Raw genomic sequence first — 13,279 nt, 5'->3', positions numbered from 1 at the left:
AAACTTAAACTTGAAAAACTTAAAACTTAGACAAGCTCACTTTTGATCTCAGTCTCACTTTTTCCAAAGGAATATATAGTGGAAAAGTGAGATTAAGATCAAAAGTGAGCTTGTCTAAGTTTTATGGTCCCCAGGCCAGAAGAGCTGAAACTTATCTGGAAACATCCAGTGGTAGTGTATATTCTACATTCTCCAAATTATCAATCCTGGTGTAGGGTGGGGTCACAATAGCTATTATAAAGGGGAAATTTTGTAAAAAAAAAATTGCATGGCCAAAGTTACTCAGGTGAGCAATGTGGCCCATTGGCCTCTTGTTTCATTGTTACACTTAATAGGTCAATATATTTTATGCTAAAATAGTTAATAAAGCTCTGAACATTTTTGATTATTTACAGTTGGTTGTATAAAAATGTCACGGTGCTTTCAACAAGAGATGGTGAAGATGGACATTCTTATTTAGTGGAGACAATTATCAGTACTGCTGCTTATGAGAAATTTAAACATCTTTTCTCCAAAAATAAAAGGAAATCTTGATGCTTAACAATTTTTTTTAAATTTATTTGTTGCTATGAGCTTTCAATGTGCCAAAGAATTTTTGTAATTTACTTTTTAAATTTTTTTGTAATAAAACAGGAGTGCCTGGCAGTAAATTTGAGAAGACTTTTTTTATTTATTGTATTTTTTTTAATCATCCAAGATTGTGGTATGTTACATATGTATCCCTGAGAGATAAGCTTGCCTGTAACTTGCAAACAAACAATATAAGGTCACAGAATCAAAATGTGCAGCACGTACTACATTGTACCAGATATAGGTACATATGATTGTCCATTATATGGGATAAAGATGTCTTACCAATGTCACAGTTGATATGTCAAGTCTTTGACTTTAGAAGTTCAGACAGATAGTTTAATTGACCTGAATAATCTGAATTGACTACCTGGTATTTCTACCAAGAGTTATCTTTCCTTTTTCTCAAATGCCCTCTGTCAGTGTCTCAAGTCATGTGGCTATATAGTCGCAAGTGGATTTGTTAAGGCAGTCAGTCTGCTTCATCAAAACATGAAGTGCAGTGCAGATTTGATTTTTATTCTTACTGGACGTTTAAAATCAACTACTTTTAAAAATGATAATTTTGCAATTCTGAAAAACTGCTCCTAGTCATTTAAACAATGCTCTTTAGTATAATTTGTGGCATTTGTTGAAGGTGCACTGGCCTGAAGGGCATGAACCGTGGTTTTGTATTCTGATTTAATCTGTCTCATTTTTTTCTTCCTGTTACATTTTGTGCAATGACCAGAATGTGACAGGTAAAAAAAAAATCATGGGGAAAACAGGGTTGGTGTCCTTAATAAAAAAAGAGGAGATTTAAGGATGGTATGTGAAGCCTAATTTTTCGAAAGAACTTAAACTAAGACCAAAAAATTATGTAATTTTGCTAATAAGTTTCTATATTAGAGTCATTTATAAATGGTTTCAAAAAGAAAAATATTTTAATGCAAGCAATTGAATGCATTTATGTTAAATAATTTTACAATCAAGTTTTTGGTCCTTAGTTGCAAATTCTTTTGTAAAAAAAGGGCCCCAGGAGTCCCTCATCAAACACTTCTTTATCTGATCAGTTGCATGTATATTTTTTCCCTTCTCATTACACTTCATATGACATTTTCAGTACTAGTCCCCTGCCAGTAAAAAAGAGATAAGTTGATAACTTAAAGCTGAACACAACTCGTAAATAGGCATACGCCATTTTCGATATCATTAGCTATGATACATCAACACCAGGGTATACTCATCATATTCATCACACCTGATTGCTTTATTGTCACGGGTACATGTATCAGGGAGGAATGGCAACCCGTGTTAGTGCTAGTTATCTTACATTACTTTTGTTGACAATTTATTGCAATTACGTGTACCTGTGTTTGTTTATATACTGCACTGACCTGTACAACTATAATTGTAAGTTCTTTCAATGATATCTTACTTTCCTGCTTTAGACAAAGTATTACGTTATTATTGTCGCTACCGAGTGCAGTATAGCATACTTCCGTCTACACCGGTGTCTTCTGACTACACTGACCAGTGACAAAGTCCTGCCCTTTATATAGGGGTCTGCAGGTATCGAGATTCTCCAAACAAAAATGGCGGACACATCCTATAGGAACAACATATTTCAAAATTTTGGAAATTTTATTATAAATTTTATTTCATCATAAATGATTTATTTATGCCAAAGAGCAGATTTAAAAGCATTAATTCAATTTCAGACTATGTAGAGCCCCACCCTAACACCAGAAACCCCAACCCAGGGGCCGTAATATTCACAACTTTGGAAGAAACACTCTTGCTCATCATAACTATATACTTAGTTAGTTCATTGGCGTCGGAAGCAAATTGAAAGTGTGGGGGGGGGGGGGGGGGGCTAAGTGTAAAAAAAAAAAATCCTTCAAAAAAAAAAACCTGACAAGCAAAAAAAAAAAAAACGGTTTGACTGCTTGATGTCCAGGAGTAAAGAAGAGGACTTTTACAGATTGCACTAATTTTAGTGGTTTTGGCCCTACCCCTCAGGCCCCAGGATGGTAGGGACCATGAAATTTAAAATTTTTGTTCCCCTTCACCCATAGATGCTGTATACCAAATTTTGTTGGAATTGGTTCAGTGGTTCCAGAGAAGAAGCTAAAAATGTTCAAAAGTTTACGACCGATGACGGACGAAAACAGATAGCAATAGGTCACCTGAGTTTACTAAAAATTATGATATTCCACTTTTTCTTTCTAAACACTTGCATTTATTGAGCTGATTTTGGTGTGTGGATGTATCTTGCCGAGTTACATATCAATTTTACATATTGTTCCATTTCTCAATGATTTTTGAGTAAAACTAAAGCCTTTTTACTCTTTCATGGGAAACAGATTACACTTGCCAGTAAAGGTCAAGTATTGCTAATTAATGCAATACCTTCAGAGTTCAGAATGCTTTTTACTTATCTAAGATACCTCTGACAGCCTACTATTTAACATCAATACTCAATAAATGTTTACAAATTGTATAGCAATTTTATTGTACAGTCAAGACACAGATGACCTGTGGGAAATTTGTCAGAAATTGTTCTTTACAAAATGTTTTTTTAATTTTGATTAAATAACCTGAAAGTATTTCAAATAAACAAGTCATTATATCTGAAATAATCTTTACATAAAATCTCTCATTTTTTAGGACAGAAAAATCATACAACATATAGTTCAATTGTGTACTGAACAAAATGCAATATTTGTACAAATTATCAATTTGGATCTACTTTCTTTCAATGATACAGTACATGAATGATTCTGGTCAAATGATAAAATGAACAGTCGTTAGTATCTGTATTTTGTAGAGTAGTCTTTGGGTGATATCACCAGACCTCTTCCCTTTCTTGCTCCTCTAAATACAGTCTCCACAATGTCAATAAATTCCTGCACATCTTCCATCGACCAGTTTATTTTATTGTTGTTACCAGTTCCCAAGTCTATCATGATGTGTTTGTTTCTGTAGAAAAACATTATGGTGCAAGGGTCATACAATTCATACATTTTGTTGAAGTCTGGCACTTCTGAAATATCCACTAGGTAAACCACAGCGAAGTTTTTCATTTTTTCAGCACACTTGTACAGGGTTTCATCCATCACCATACACGATGGGTCCCAGTCATGTCCAAATCTGATCACCACTACGCGATCCTCCTCTGCCAATATGGCCTGGTCAACCTGCCAGCCATTGTGAAGATGTTGAAGCATGTAAGACATGATGACCTCTTGAAAATAAATAGAAATAATATCAAAGTCAATCTAATTAAAACTGGATGTTAGATCTGCTCGCATACTTACTACACTATTCGAAAGTATCTAACATCAAATTTTAATTATAGCTTATATCAAAGTATCTTCTTACAACATGTACATGTACAAAGGGGGATAATTTCACATGTATATAGAACCGGCATAAAATACATGTAATACAAGCAAGAAGCTATACTAGCAGTTCTAAACTTAATTTAAAACGTCTCTTAATTATATGTGTAACATATGTAGATAGAGACATTAGGTTTTATATGTACATGTACTTATCTTTCCTTTCTCTTAATCAAAAATCCAAAGCAATAATGATTGACGTGACTTTATTCATCATGTCACGAATAGACCATCAAAATTCCAATCAAAACGAAAGAATGTTGAATAAAAAAGAAATATAAATATTGTTTTCTTATATAAATTAAATATTCACGTCAATAAACATCATAATATGTAAAAATTAAACAATATTTGACAATCTTGACTTACGGTGTTTTCTTTTCAGGCGATTAAAGCGCCACCTATCGAACAGACGATCTACGGCAAGAACGATAACTCTGGCTGACTTGTCTTGTAAACAACAACACACTCATTGTAAACAACAACACACTCATTTATATTGTGAAGTTTATAGGAAGAATATATGACAAAATAAAAAAAAAATTGCAAATGATTTTGTTGAGTTTTTCAATTATAAATTATGATAAAGAAATCAGCTGGGTGATGAATTTTGATGAAGTTAATATAAATAATTATCATGATTATTTCATTTATCAAATTAATATTCTACTTGAAATCTATAGTTAATATTTAATAAATATTGTAATTCTTTTAATATGTTTTATGGGATAAATATGAAATATTCAAGTTCAAATTATTGATATGTATGCTGTGGATTTCTCTCAATTAACCAATATTACTCTGTACTAAGGGCTTCGATCTTCACTAATTTGTTGTATACACAGACACCCTAAGGATAATCCGTGTTTTGATTGCAATTATCAACACACCCCACTTGCTCTGATGAATGTTAATTTGCAGTCAACAGAGCAAAGATATAAAAAAAAATATTTATTTTACATCTTAAAAATGCTAGCAAGAATAAACAAATAAAATTATGTGAAAACATGTGCATTTATTCAGAATATAACTTACTAAAATGAATTACGTTTTGAATTTTTTTTAATATTCAAAATGGTCATCTTTTTTCAATATAACACATTTATATGACATTCACGAGGAATATTTAATAACTTAATTAAATGTATATTTCCAGATAACATGCTGTATGCCAAGAAATAGGCACTATAATATGAAACATATATGAGGTTTTATTTCTTTTACATTTTGAGCCAAAATATACATGTACATTATATCAATCTTGAAGATACCAGGTATATCATTCAATGATTAAATTAAAAGAAAATATACACTTTTTAAAATTGAATAAAATAATAAACATGCATGTTATCACACATAAGAAATGCAGGCATATTTTAAAAAAAATTTATGATGCTTTGACTCGGGGGAAATAAGATTTTGAAAGTGATTGTCTGTGTTCTTCTTGAAAAATTACTTCAAATTCTTTTAACTGCAATTTTAAAATTTTCATTCTCTACATAAATGCAAATCTTATAAAAAATTTGATGTTATAAATGACATTACTAGGTATTATTAATAACAAGAACACAAATCATTCCATCACAATGAATTTTTATTAATGATCAACAATTCAAACCTGAATTAAATATTATACTGATCTATTTATAAACACATATAAAATACTAAATATAACGTATATACAAGTGTATGTATTTATAATGATTTTATGATTGACATATAATGGTATTATAAATTATGTACAGTGTTTACAATTTTACTGATTTTAATAACTAATTTTTTTTTAAGAAAATAGAATTGTATCTGACTGAATATTGCATTTTATTATTTTTTTTATCTTTGATGTATGTATATAAAGTATCTCCAATGATTTTTTTTCCGTCCTTTAATATTATTTTTTAATTACATTTTTCTGATAATTACATTTTCTTGATATGTTTTGGTGAACAGCTGATTTGTTATTTACGCGAGTTATCGTTCTTGCTGTAGGTCTTCTGAGAGAAGAAATAGTTCTCCTTACCGAGCTTAAAAAATACACTTTAAAACTTCTTTTTATAACACTTTTTTGTGTATTCTACATATTTAGGACATGCTTAATCAGAATATCATATCAGTTTTGCTGTATATATCCCCCATTTTTGTAGGTCTTCCGTAGGTCTTCTCTAGGTCTTCAATTACCTGTAGGTCTTCAATTAGGCATTCCCCAAATTTTAAGAAAGTCGTTCTTTGCATTATTCGTATTTCACTTCATCGTAAGAAAGAAAGAGAATTTTGGGTGCGTCGATTTACCCAAATGGACCCAAATGGAATATAAAACATATATATTATATCGTATTCTCAAGTTTTTACTTATTTAGAATATAGAAAATAATGAAATTAAAACAAAAATAGAATATTTTAATATCATTATTATCTTCAATTGTATTTTTATAAATGCGATTTAATTCTATTTGTAATAGCTATTGAACATACTTGAATACAAAACTGAAGTATTTGATATTTTTTATGGCCGTAGGAACGGATGGGGGGAGGGGGAGGCCATGCCAACCCATACCCCCCCCCCCGCCCCTACCCCCAAATAATTTTGCCGGTATATAGAATACTATCAAAACTTCATGCTTCAAAATACAATATTAGAGATTAATAATAAAAAAAAATCCATTTATAACTGTAAGTTCATTATTTTCATCATTTTAAATAAGTATTAAAATACGATAACACATGTTTAATATTCAATTTGATTTCCATTTGGGTCCATTTGTGTTTCCATTTGGGTCCATTTGGGTAAATCGACGCGCCGGAGAATTTTTGCTTGTTTGTGTGGTGGTCCTGGAGGTAATGGGCACGAATTGCCCTGCTACCTCCGATCACATGGTATGAAGGACCTTTGAAAGTGTTCGATTTTTTTCATTTTTGCACCTGAGATTTATTAAATAATTGTCCCCAACATCCTCAAGTCTGGTGATCTAAATCCCCTTATTTCTGAAGATATGAAGCATTTATCTCCCTTAATCCAGAGCAGTCAAGAATAACACACAGAGTTCTCTCGAAGCAGTTTTTTGTGCATCTTTGGATGCAGAGCTTCATCATTAAAAGAATAAGCTTGGCAACCAATTTTTTATCTGTGGAGAGTATATGCTTTGTTCTTTACCACAACCAAAAACGAGTTTACAATTCTAAGACCATTATGTAATTATTACATAACAAAGTTGCATTTTCCCCTTCACAGAATGAACAAAAATACAGAAATTGTTAAATACTGGGTTGATAATGAAATCTGTATCTGGTCAATTTATGTTCCAAATAAAGCCTAGGTATTTGTCTTCAAGCTGCTGTGCAGAAGTTTATCTAAATGCTGTGTTGTAACTCAGGACAGTCTAAATGATATCAGCATCTAGGGAGGTTCTTGACAGCTCCCACACTCCAATAAACTGGCTTTGATGATAAGAAAATGGAGACAACAATTCAGATGTGATTTATTGTTGTGATTTATGTAACTGGCTTTCTCTTAAGACACAAAGTAGCCATGAAATTTCAATTTAACATGCATAATTATTCTCTTTTCATGGATTTACTCAGGAATTCCAAAGGTGTTTAATGAATTTCCATGATTTATGCAAGATTACCTCTTTTTGTTTCACCAAATTTACATAAAAAATAAAAATTCAATATAAATATTAAACATTTTTATGGGTTTGAACACTTTTATATGTGACAAAATGCATCACAGAGACCAGTTTCAGGACATCCTCCATGATTCTTTGAGGGTGGGTGGGTGTACAAAAACTGCTGGTAAAATTTATAGGAGGTGATCTGAGAAGAAAAGTGCACCTTATTAGCTGAATTATAGTTATTCTGATATTTTAATTATGTAAATATGCCAAATTTCTTCATCAGTTAAATTTGCAATTTATTAATATTTCAGTACAATGATATCCTTAATAGATCATGCTCATATAAGCATCACTGACTGAGAATTAAATCAAAAGTGACAGTCAACACCTACATATAAATGAAAAAATAACAAAAAACAGTCTCCGACAAACTGAAAAAACATGAATGTCAGCTGCGAAAGCATGAATAAAGTCCTGAGAACCACAAGAGGCATGCCATGGTGCTAAGTGACATTCTGCACTACATGTATGATGCATGATTAGAACTCAGAATAAGTATTATCATGCAGACTCTGACAGTATTTAAGGATTTTTTGGTCATAACCTTCCTTCCTGTGAAAAATTCTTAATGAATTTTACTTATGTAGCTTATGTATGAAGTTTATTAGACAGATCTGACTCATTTCATTATTTCTATTCTTCCAATGCAGTAACATATGTATCAATGGAGGTGTGAATAAATTAAAATAAATCATATGTCTGTAGAAATTATCATTCTGTGAGAACATATTTCACTTGTTTACATTTTATCGCAGTTGTCGCTTGTGCTGAAAATTCATTCGCAAACCTAGAATTAGTCTATTCTTGAAAAATCAGCTTTAACACCCTTTACCGCAAAGTCTGTAGATACTATAATTGACTGCAGTCAGCTGGTGCAAATAATGTTAAGTCATATAAAATGAAAAAACAACATTCTCTGACTGTTTTCTACATTTTAGATGCATAATGCTACCTTTTTACTCATATTTTAAAGTATTGAGTGTAAACAGTAACCTATTGTTAATTTTTACACAGAAATCTGTGAAAAATAATGTAAATTCTAATTCTAATTTTAAAATTGTGTGTTTTCTAACAAAAAGTTAATAAAATCACATATTCTGTTGAAATATGCCTTTTAAAAATGAAAAATGTCTTTAATAAGGATTTAAATGATTTTTCATAATCACCTTCAAGGTATCACACCGGTAATTGTTTTCACTATATAATTCTATATAGCATAAAAAATCGTTAAAAATCAGGTATTTGTTTACATGAAAAAATATTTAGCAGGAGGTGTTAAACATTACCTGTCACATTAGCTGACACCAAAAAACAGGGTACCCACACGGCATTTTCGGACTTTTTCCATCTGCAAACAGGGCTACCCTCAAATCCACGTGTTTTCACTTTGTTTATAAACACCTCGAGTGCATCACAGGAAGTAGCCTCCTATGCCCTGAAAAAAATAGTTCCTGTCAAAAACCTTTATTTATTCACAAAGTACATAAAATTTACTAGGCACAGGTACCAAAGTTGTAAAAATGGCTTGGAAGAAAATAGAAAAACGCCTCAAAAGAAAAGAAAAATAATTTTATATGTATGGACCTACATTTGACTAAGTTCATTTTGATTGGTCAATTACCGGTGTGTCACAGCACCTGTCGTGACGTATACCTATCTTTTGTGTTACATGCTGCAGAGAACGGACGTGTCTCTGTTAGCTCCGTCATTATTGTATTTTATATGTAATAACTGCGGGCACTAATAATCATCAATTTTTAGGTCACCTGAGTAAACTCAGGTGACCTATTGCTATCCGTTTTCGTCCGTCGTCGTGCGTCGTCCGTCGTGTGTTGTGTGTTAACATTTGAACATTTTCAGCTTCTTCTCTGCAACCACTGAACCAATTTCAACCAAATTTGGCACAAAGCATCTATGGGTGAAGGGGAACAAAATTTGTGAATTTCATGATCCCTGCCCCCCTGGGGCCTGAGGGGTGGGGCCAAAACCACTAAAATTAATGAAATCTTTAAAAATCTTCTTCTTTACTCCTGGACATCAAGCAGTCAAACTATTTGCATGATTGTAATCAGCATTGAGTCCTCTACCAAAATTGTGAAATTCATGGCCCTGGGGTCAGGGGTTCTAGTGCTAGGGCGGGGCTGAATAAGTATATAGTGAAAATGCATTATTTCTTTGAAAATCTTCTTCTCTGCTCCTGTGTATTAAATAAACCAACTAAGTACATAGTTATGATGAGCAAGAGTGCTTCTACCAAAATTGTGAATTTTATGGCCCCAGGGTCAGGGGTTCTGGTGTTAGGGTGGGGCTCTATTGATTATATATAGTGAAAATACATGATTTCTTTGAAAATCTTCTTCTCTGCCCCTGGGTATTAAATAAACCAACTAAGTACATAGGTATGATGAGCAAGAATGCCTCTACCAAAATTGTGAATTTTATGGCCCCTGGGTCAAGGGTTCTGGTGTTGGGGGGGGGCTCTATTGATTATATAGTGAAATAACATGAATTCTTTGAAAATCTTCTTCTCTGCTCCTAGGTATTAAAAAAACTAACTAAGTGCATAGTTATGATGAACAAGAGTGCCTCTACCAAAATTTCGAATTTTATGGCCCCAGGGTCAAGTGTTCTGGTGTTGGGGGAGGGGGGCTCTATAGATTATATAGTGAAAATACATGAATTCTTTGAAAATCTTCTTCTCTGCTCCTAGGTATTAAATAAACTAACTAAGTGCATGGTTATGATGAGCAAGAGTGCCTCAACCAAAATTGTGAATTTTATGGCCCCAGGGTCAAGGGTTCTGGTGTTGGGGGGGGGTCTATTGATTATATAGTGAAAATACACGAATTCTTTGAAAATCTTCTTCTCTGCTCCTAGGTATTAAAAAAACTAAATGCATAGTTATGATGAGCAAGAGTGCCTCAACCAAAATTGTGAATTTTTTGGTCCCAGGGTCAGGGGTTCTGGTGTTAGGGGGGGCTCTATAGATTATATAGTAAAAATACATGAATTCTTTGAAAATCTTCTTCTCTGCTCCTAGGAATTAAATAAACTAACTAAGTATATAGTAATGATGAGCAAGAATGACTCTTCTAATATTATGAATTTTATGTTCCAGGGTCAAGGGTTCTGGTTTTAGGATGGGGCTTTATTGATTATATAGTGAAAATACATTAAATCTTTGAAAATTTTCTTCTCTGTCTCTGGGTATGAAGCAGATGAACTACCTATATAGTTATGATGAGCAAGGGCCCTTATCTTGCAGAATTGTGAATTTCAAGGCCCCAGGGTCAGGGGTGGGGGTGGGGGGGGCTCTACTTATATACCGAAAATGAATTAATTGTTTGAAATCTGCTCCTTTGTATTTATAAAACATTTTTTTTAAGGGTGCCTTTTAAAAATTTGTGCAATGTGTGGACCTAAGGTCAGGGGTTTATGTCACAGTGTTAGGGACACTACTGATTATTGCTGAATATTACTGATTATTTGGAGTGCATTTTTGTTCCCCTACCCTGCGTATGGGTATTCAGTAACCAAGCTAAGCAACTGCTATGTGTATTGTTATGATGATCAATGGTGCCTCTTTCAAAATTGTGAATGCCATATAGCATCTGGCTTAAAACATGAATCAAATTCAATACACTGTAACTGGAAAGTTGTTGCATAATGCTCAGGTGACCTATAAGGCCCGTGGGCCTCTTGTATCAAAGTGTGTTCTCTATTCCGCCATCACAGTAGATAATATAGAGAAACACTATACAAGCGTTGACTAACTGAAAATGCTCACAAAAATGTCTCTGAATTTTCAAAGTAACGTGTTTTTAGCCATAATAATTCCTCTTTCAAGTCAATCATATTATATGGAAAAAATTAGTAAATCTCAAATATACTTTCAGGAAATGCTATATTGGCGCTGCGAGCAGGGTTTTTTTTTTCGTCTGGGCAGCGGGGTGCCTGCCTAGCACGTGTTAACTATAATCCGAGATTCCCCTGACCCCCGCTTTTATATTATGACTTGTGCGAGGGAGCACAAGTCATAATATAAAAGCGGGGGTTAAAGTCAGAGGAATCTCGGATTAGTGTTAGCTAGCTCTTGGATTTTTTGTACCTTTTTATTATGTAAATTATTTTTATAACGTTAAAGTCTCTTTTGTATTTTGTTTTATGCTTTGAGCGGATTAGCCGCGAGGTATTTTTACGTGTATTTAAGAAATTTATCTCGTGGTTTGTGGGTGTAAATAATGGACCGAGAGATTAGCTCATTTGGTCTGGGCAGGGGGACTTTGAGACCCGAGGGGGCTGGTACGCTCGCGGAGGGGGAGGAGACCGGATTGGTCTGATAGGTACCCCGTTAGAGTGCAAGCCAGGGAAAGTCCCGCCTGTCAAGAGTGTCAAGTTTGCCCCGAGTGTTGCTAGCACACCGATGCCCCAGGGGGGGGGGGGGAGTGCCCCGGATAATGTCACTCAGTATGGGGAGGGGGACATGTCACTCAATCAGGGAGCTATTTCAGAGGGTCCAGGTGACACACCCGGATGGTCCGCATTTTATTCCCTCCTCCAGGAACGACAGCATATACTGGAGGGAGCGGTTGACCGTATCCAAGGGGAAATGGGTCAGTTCCGAGGGGATATTGGTCAGATTCAGGGTAATATTTCCCAAGTTCAGGGTGACCTTGGTACAGTGAACAGAAGGGTGGATACCCTAGGTCAGGGTATTGGGGCCCTGAGGGGGGTATTGATGCCCTGGGGACCAGTGTGTCAGCGCAGCTGGGGTCTATGGGATCCAACATTGGGTCTATGGAGACAACTATGGGGGCCAGTTCAGTAATATTACGCAGATGTTGGCTGGCATGATGAAGGCTAGTCAGCCCCAGTCACCCCCACCCACGCAGGACATTAAAGTTAGTCAGCCAGTAGTGACTAGTAGCCAGGGGAGTCCTTGGGTCCCTAGCGCACTACCCGGACATCAGATGCCTGCAGTGACCCCAGTAGTGACCGCACCTGGCGGAGAGTCTATGTCTGTTTCTGTGGGGGGACACAGTGTAAACATGTCTCAAGGTCATTCCTTATCATCGTTTGGCAATGACAGTTTAGCCTCGGGACTTCCGAGTACAATTACTTCGGGTTCATTCGCGTCAGGGGGGGCCGATTACCCAGTGCTTCCCAGCACGGGCCCACCTTTCCCGGGTCAGGTTGCATGGTGCACCCGAGTGGGTACTTCCGCGACCGTGCCCTTAGCGTCCGCGCATCCTAGTGTTGCTAACTCCAGTGGTCAGGGCGCTGGCCACTATGGTAGGTTGGTTGGGCAGTCAGCTACATAAGGGGGTAGTCCGTCGCTCGTACCTAGTCATGGGGGTTTGCCTGGTGCCATACAGGGTCATTCGCTAATGACCACCGCGAACCAGAGTCAATTGCCAAGTTTACTTCCCGCTGGAACCCGTAGCTGTGTCAGTAACGGGGATGTTGAATGGGGTCCGTTCTATGCCAAGTTCTCCAATATCATCAGTGGAGCGATCCCGACTCTCTGTTTGCCCTAAGTCTTACGCTAGAGGGGGCAGCTCTTAAGTACTTTGATATCCTCAGACGACGAGGCGCGCTGTTAAGTTTCCGAGAAGTCGTTCTCCGGATGGAGGAGAGATTCGGTAAAACTTC

The 13,279-nt window shown here is 35.3% G+C and overlaps 1 protein-coding gene across 1 annotated transcript; it reads right to left on the bottom strand.

The window, feature by feature from the left end:
* Window positions 1-3,002: 3,002 nt before the first annotated feature.
* LOC134258218 (thioredoxin-like protein 4A) lies at window positions 3,003-4,358 on the bottom strand. Its single transcript, XM_062740758.1, has 2 exons — window positions 4,323-4,358; window positions 3,003-3,796 (listed from the first exon to the last, which is right to left on the bottom strand). The coding sequence occupies exon 2, from the start codon at window positions 3,786-3,788 to the stop codon at window positions 3,360-3,362; it is 429 nt and encodes a 142-aa protein (XP_062596742.1). The 5' UTR covers window positions 3,789-3,796; window positions 4,323-4,358; the 3' UTR covers window positions 3,003-3,359.
* Window positions 4,359-13,279: the final 8,921 nt, after the last annotated feature.

Source organism: Saccostrea cucullata, unplaced genomic scaffold (assembly GCF_032062105.1).
Source record: "Saccostrea cucullata isolate Sc308-1 unplaced genomic scaffold, CSIRO_AGI_Scuc_v1 ctg15844, whole genome shotgun sequence".
Taxonomy (NCBI): domain Eukaryota; kingdom Metazoa; phylum Mollusca; class Bivalvia; order Ostreida; family Ostreidae; genus Saccostrea; species Saccostrea cuccullata.
Note: the sequence above shows the minus strand (reverse complement) of the source record. Positions and strands in the feature narration are given on the sequence as shown.

Bases quoted from the DNA above. Each gene is read 5' to 3' on its own strand.
- LOC134258218 (XM_062740758.1), bottom strand. From the start codon at position 3,788: ATGTCTTACATGCTTCAACATCTTCACAATGGCTGGCAGGTTGACCAG.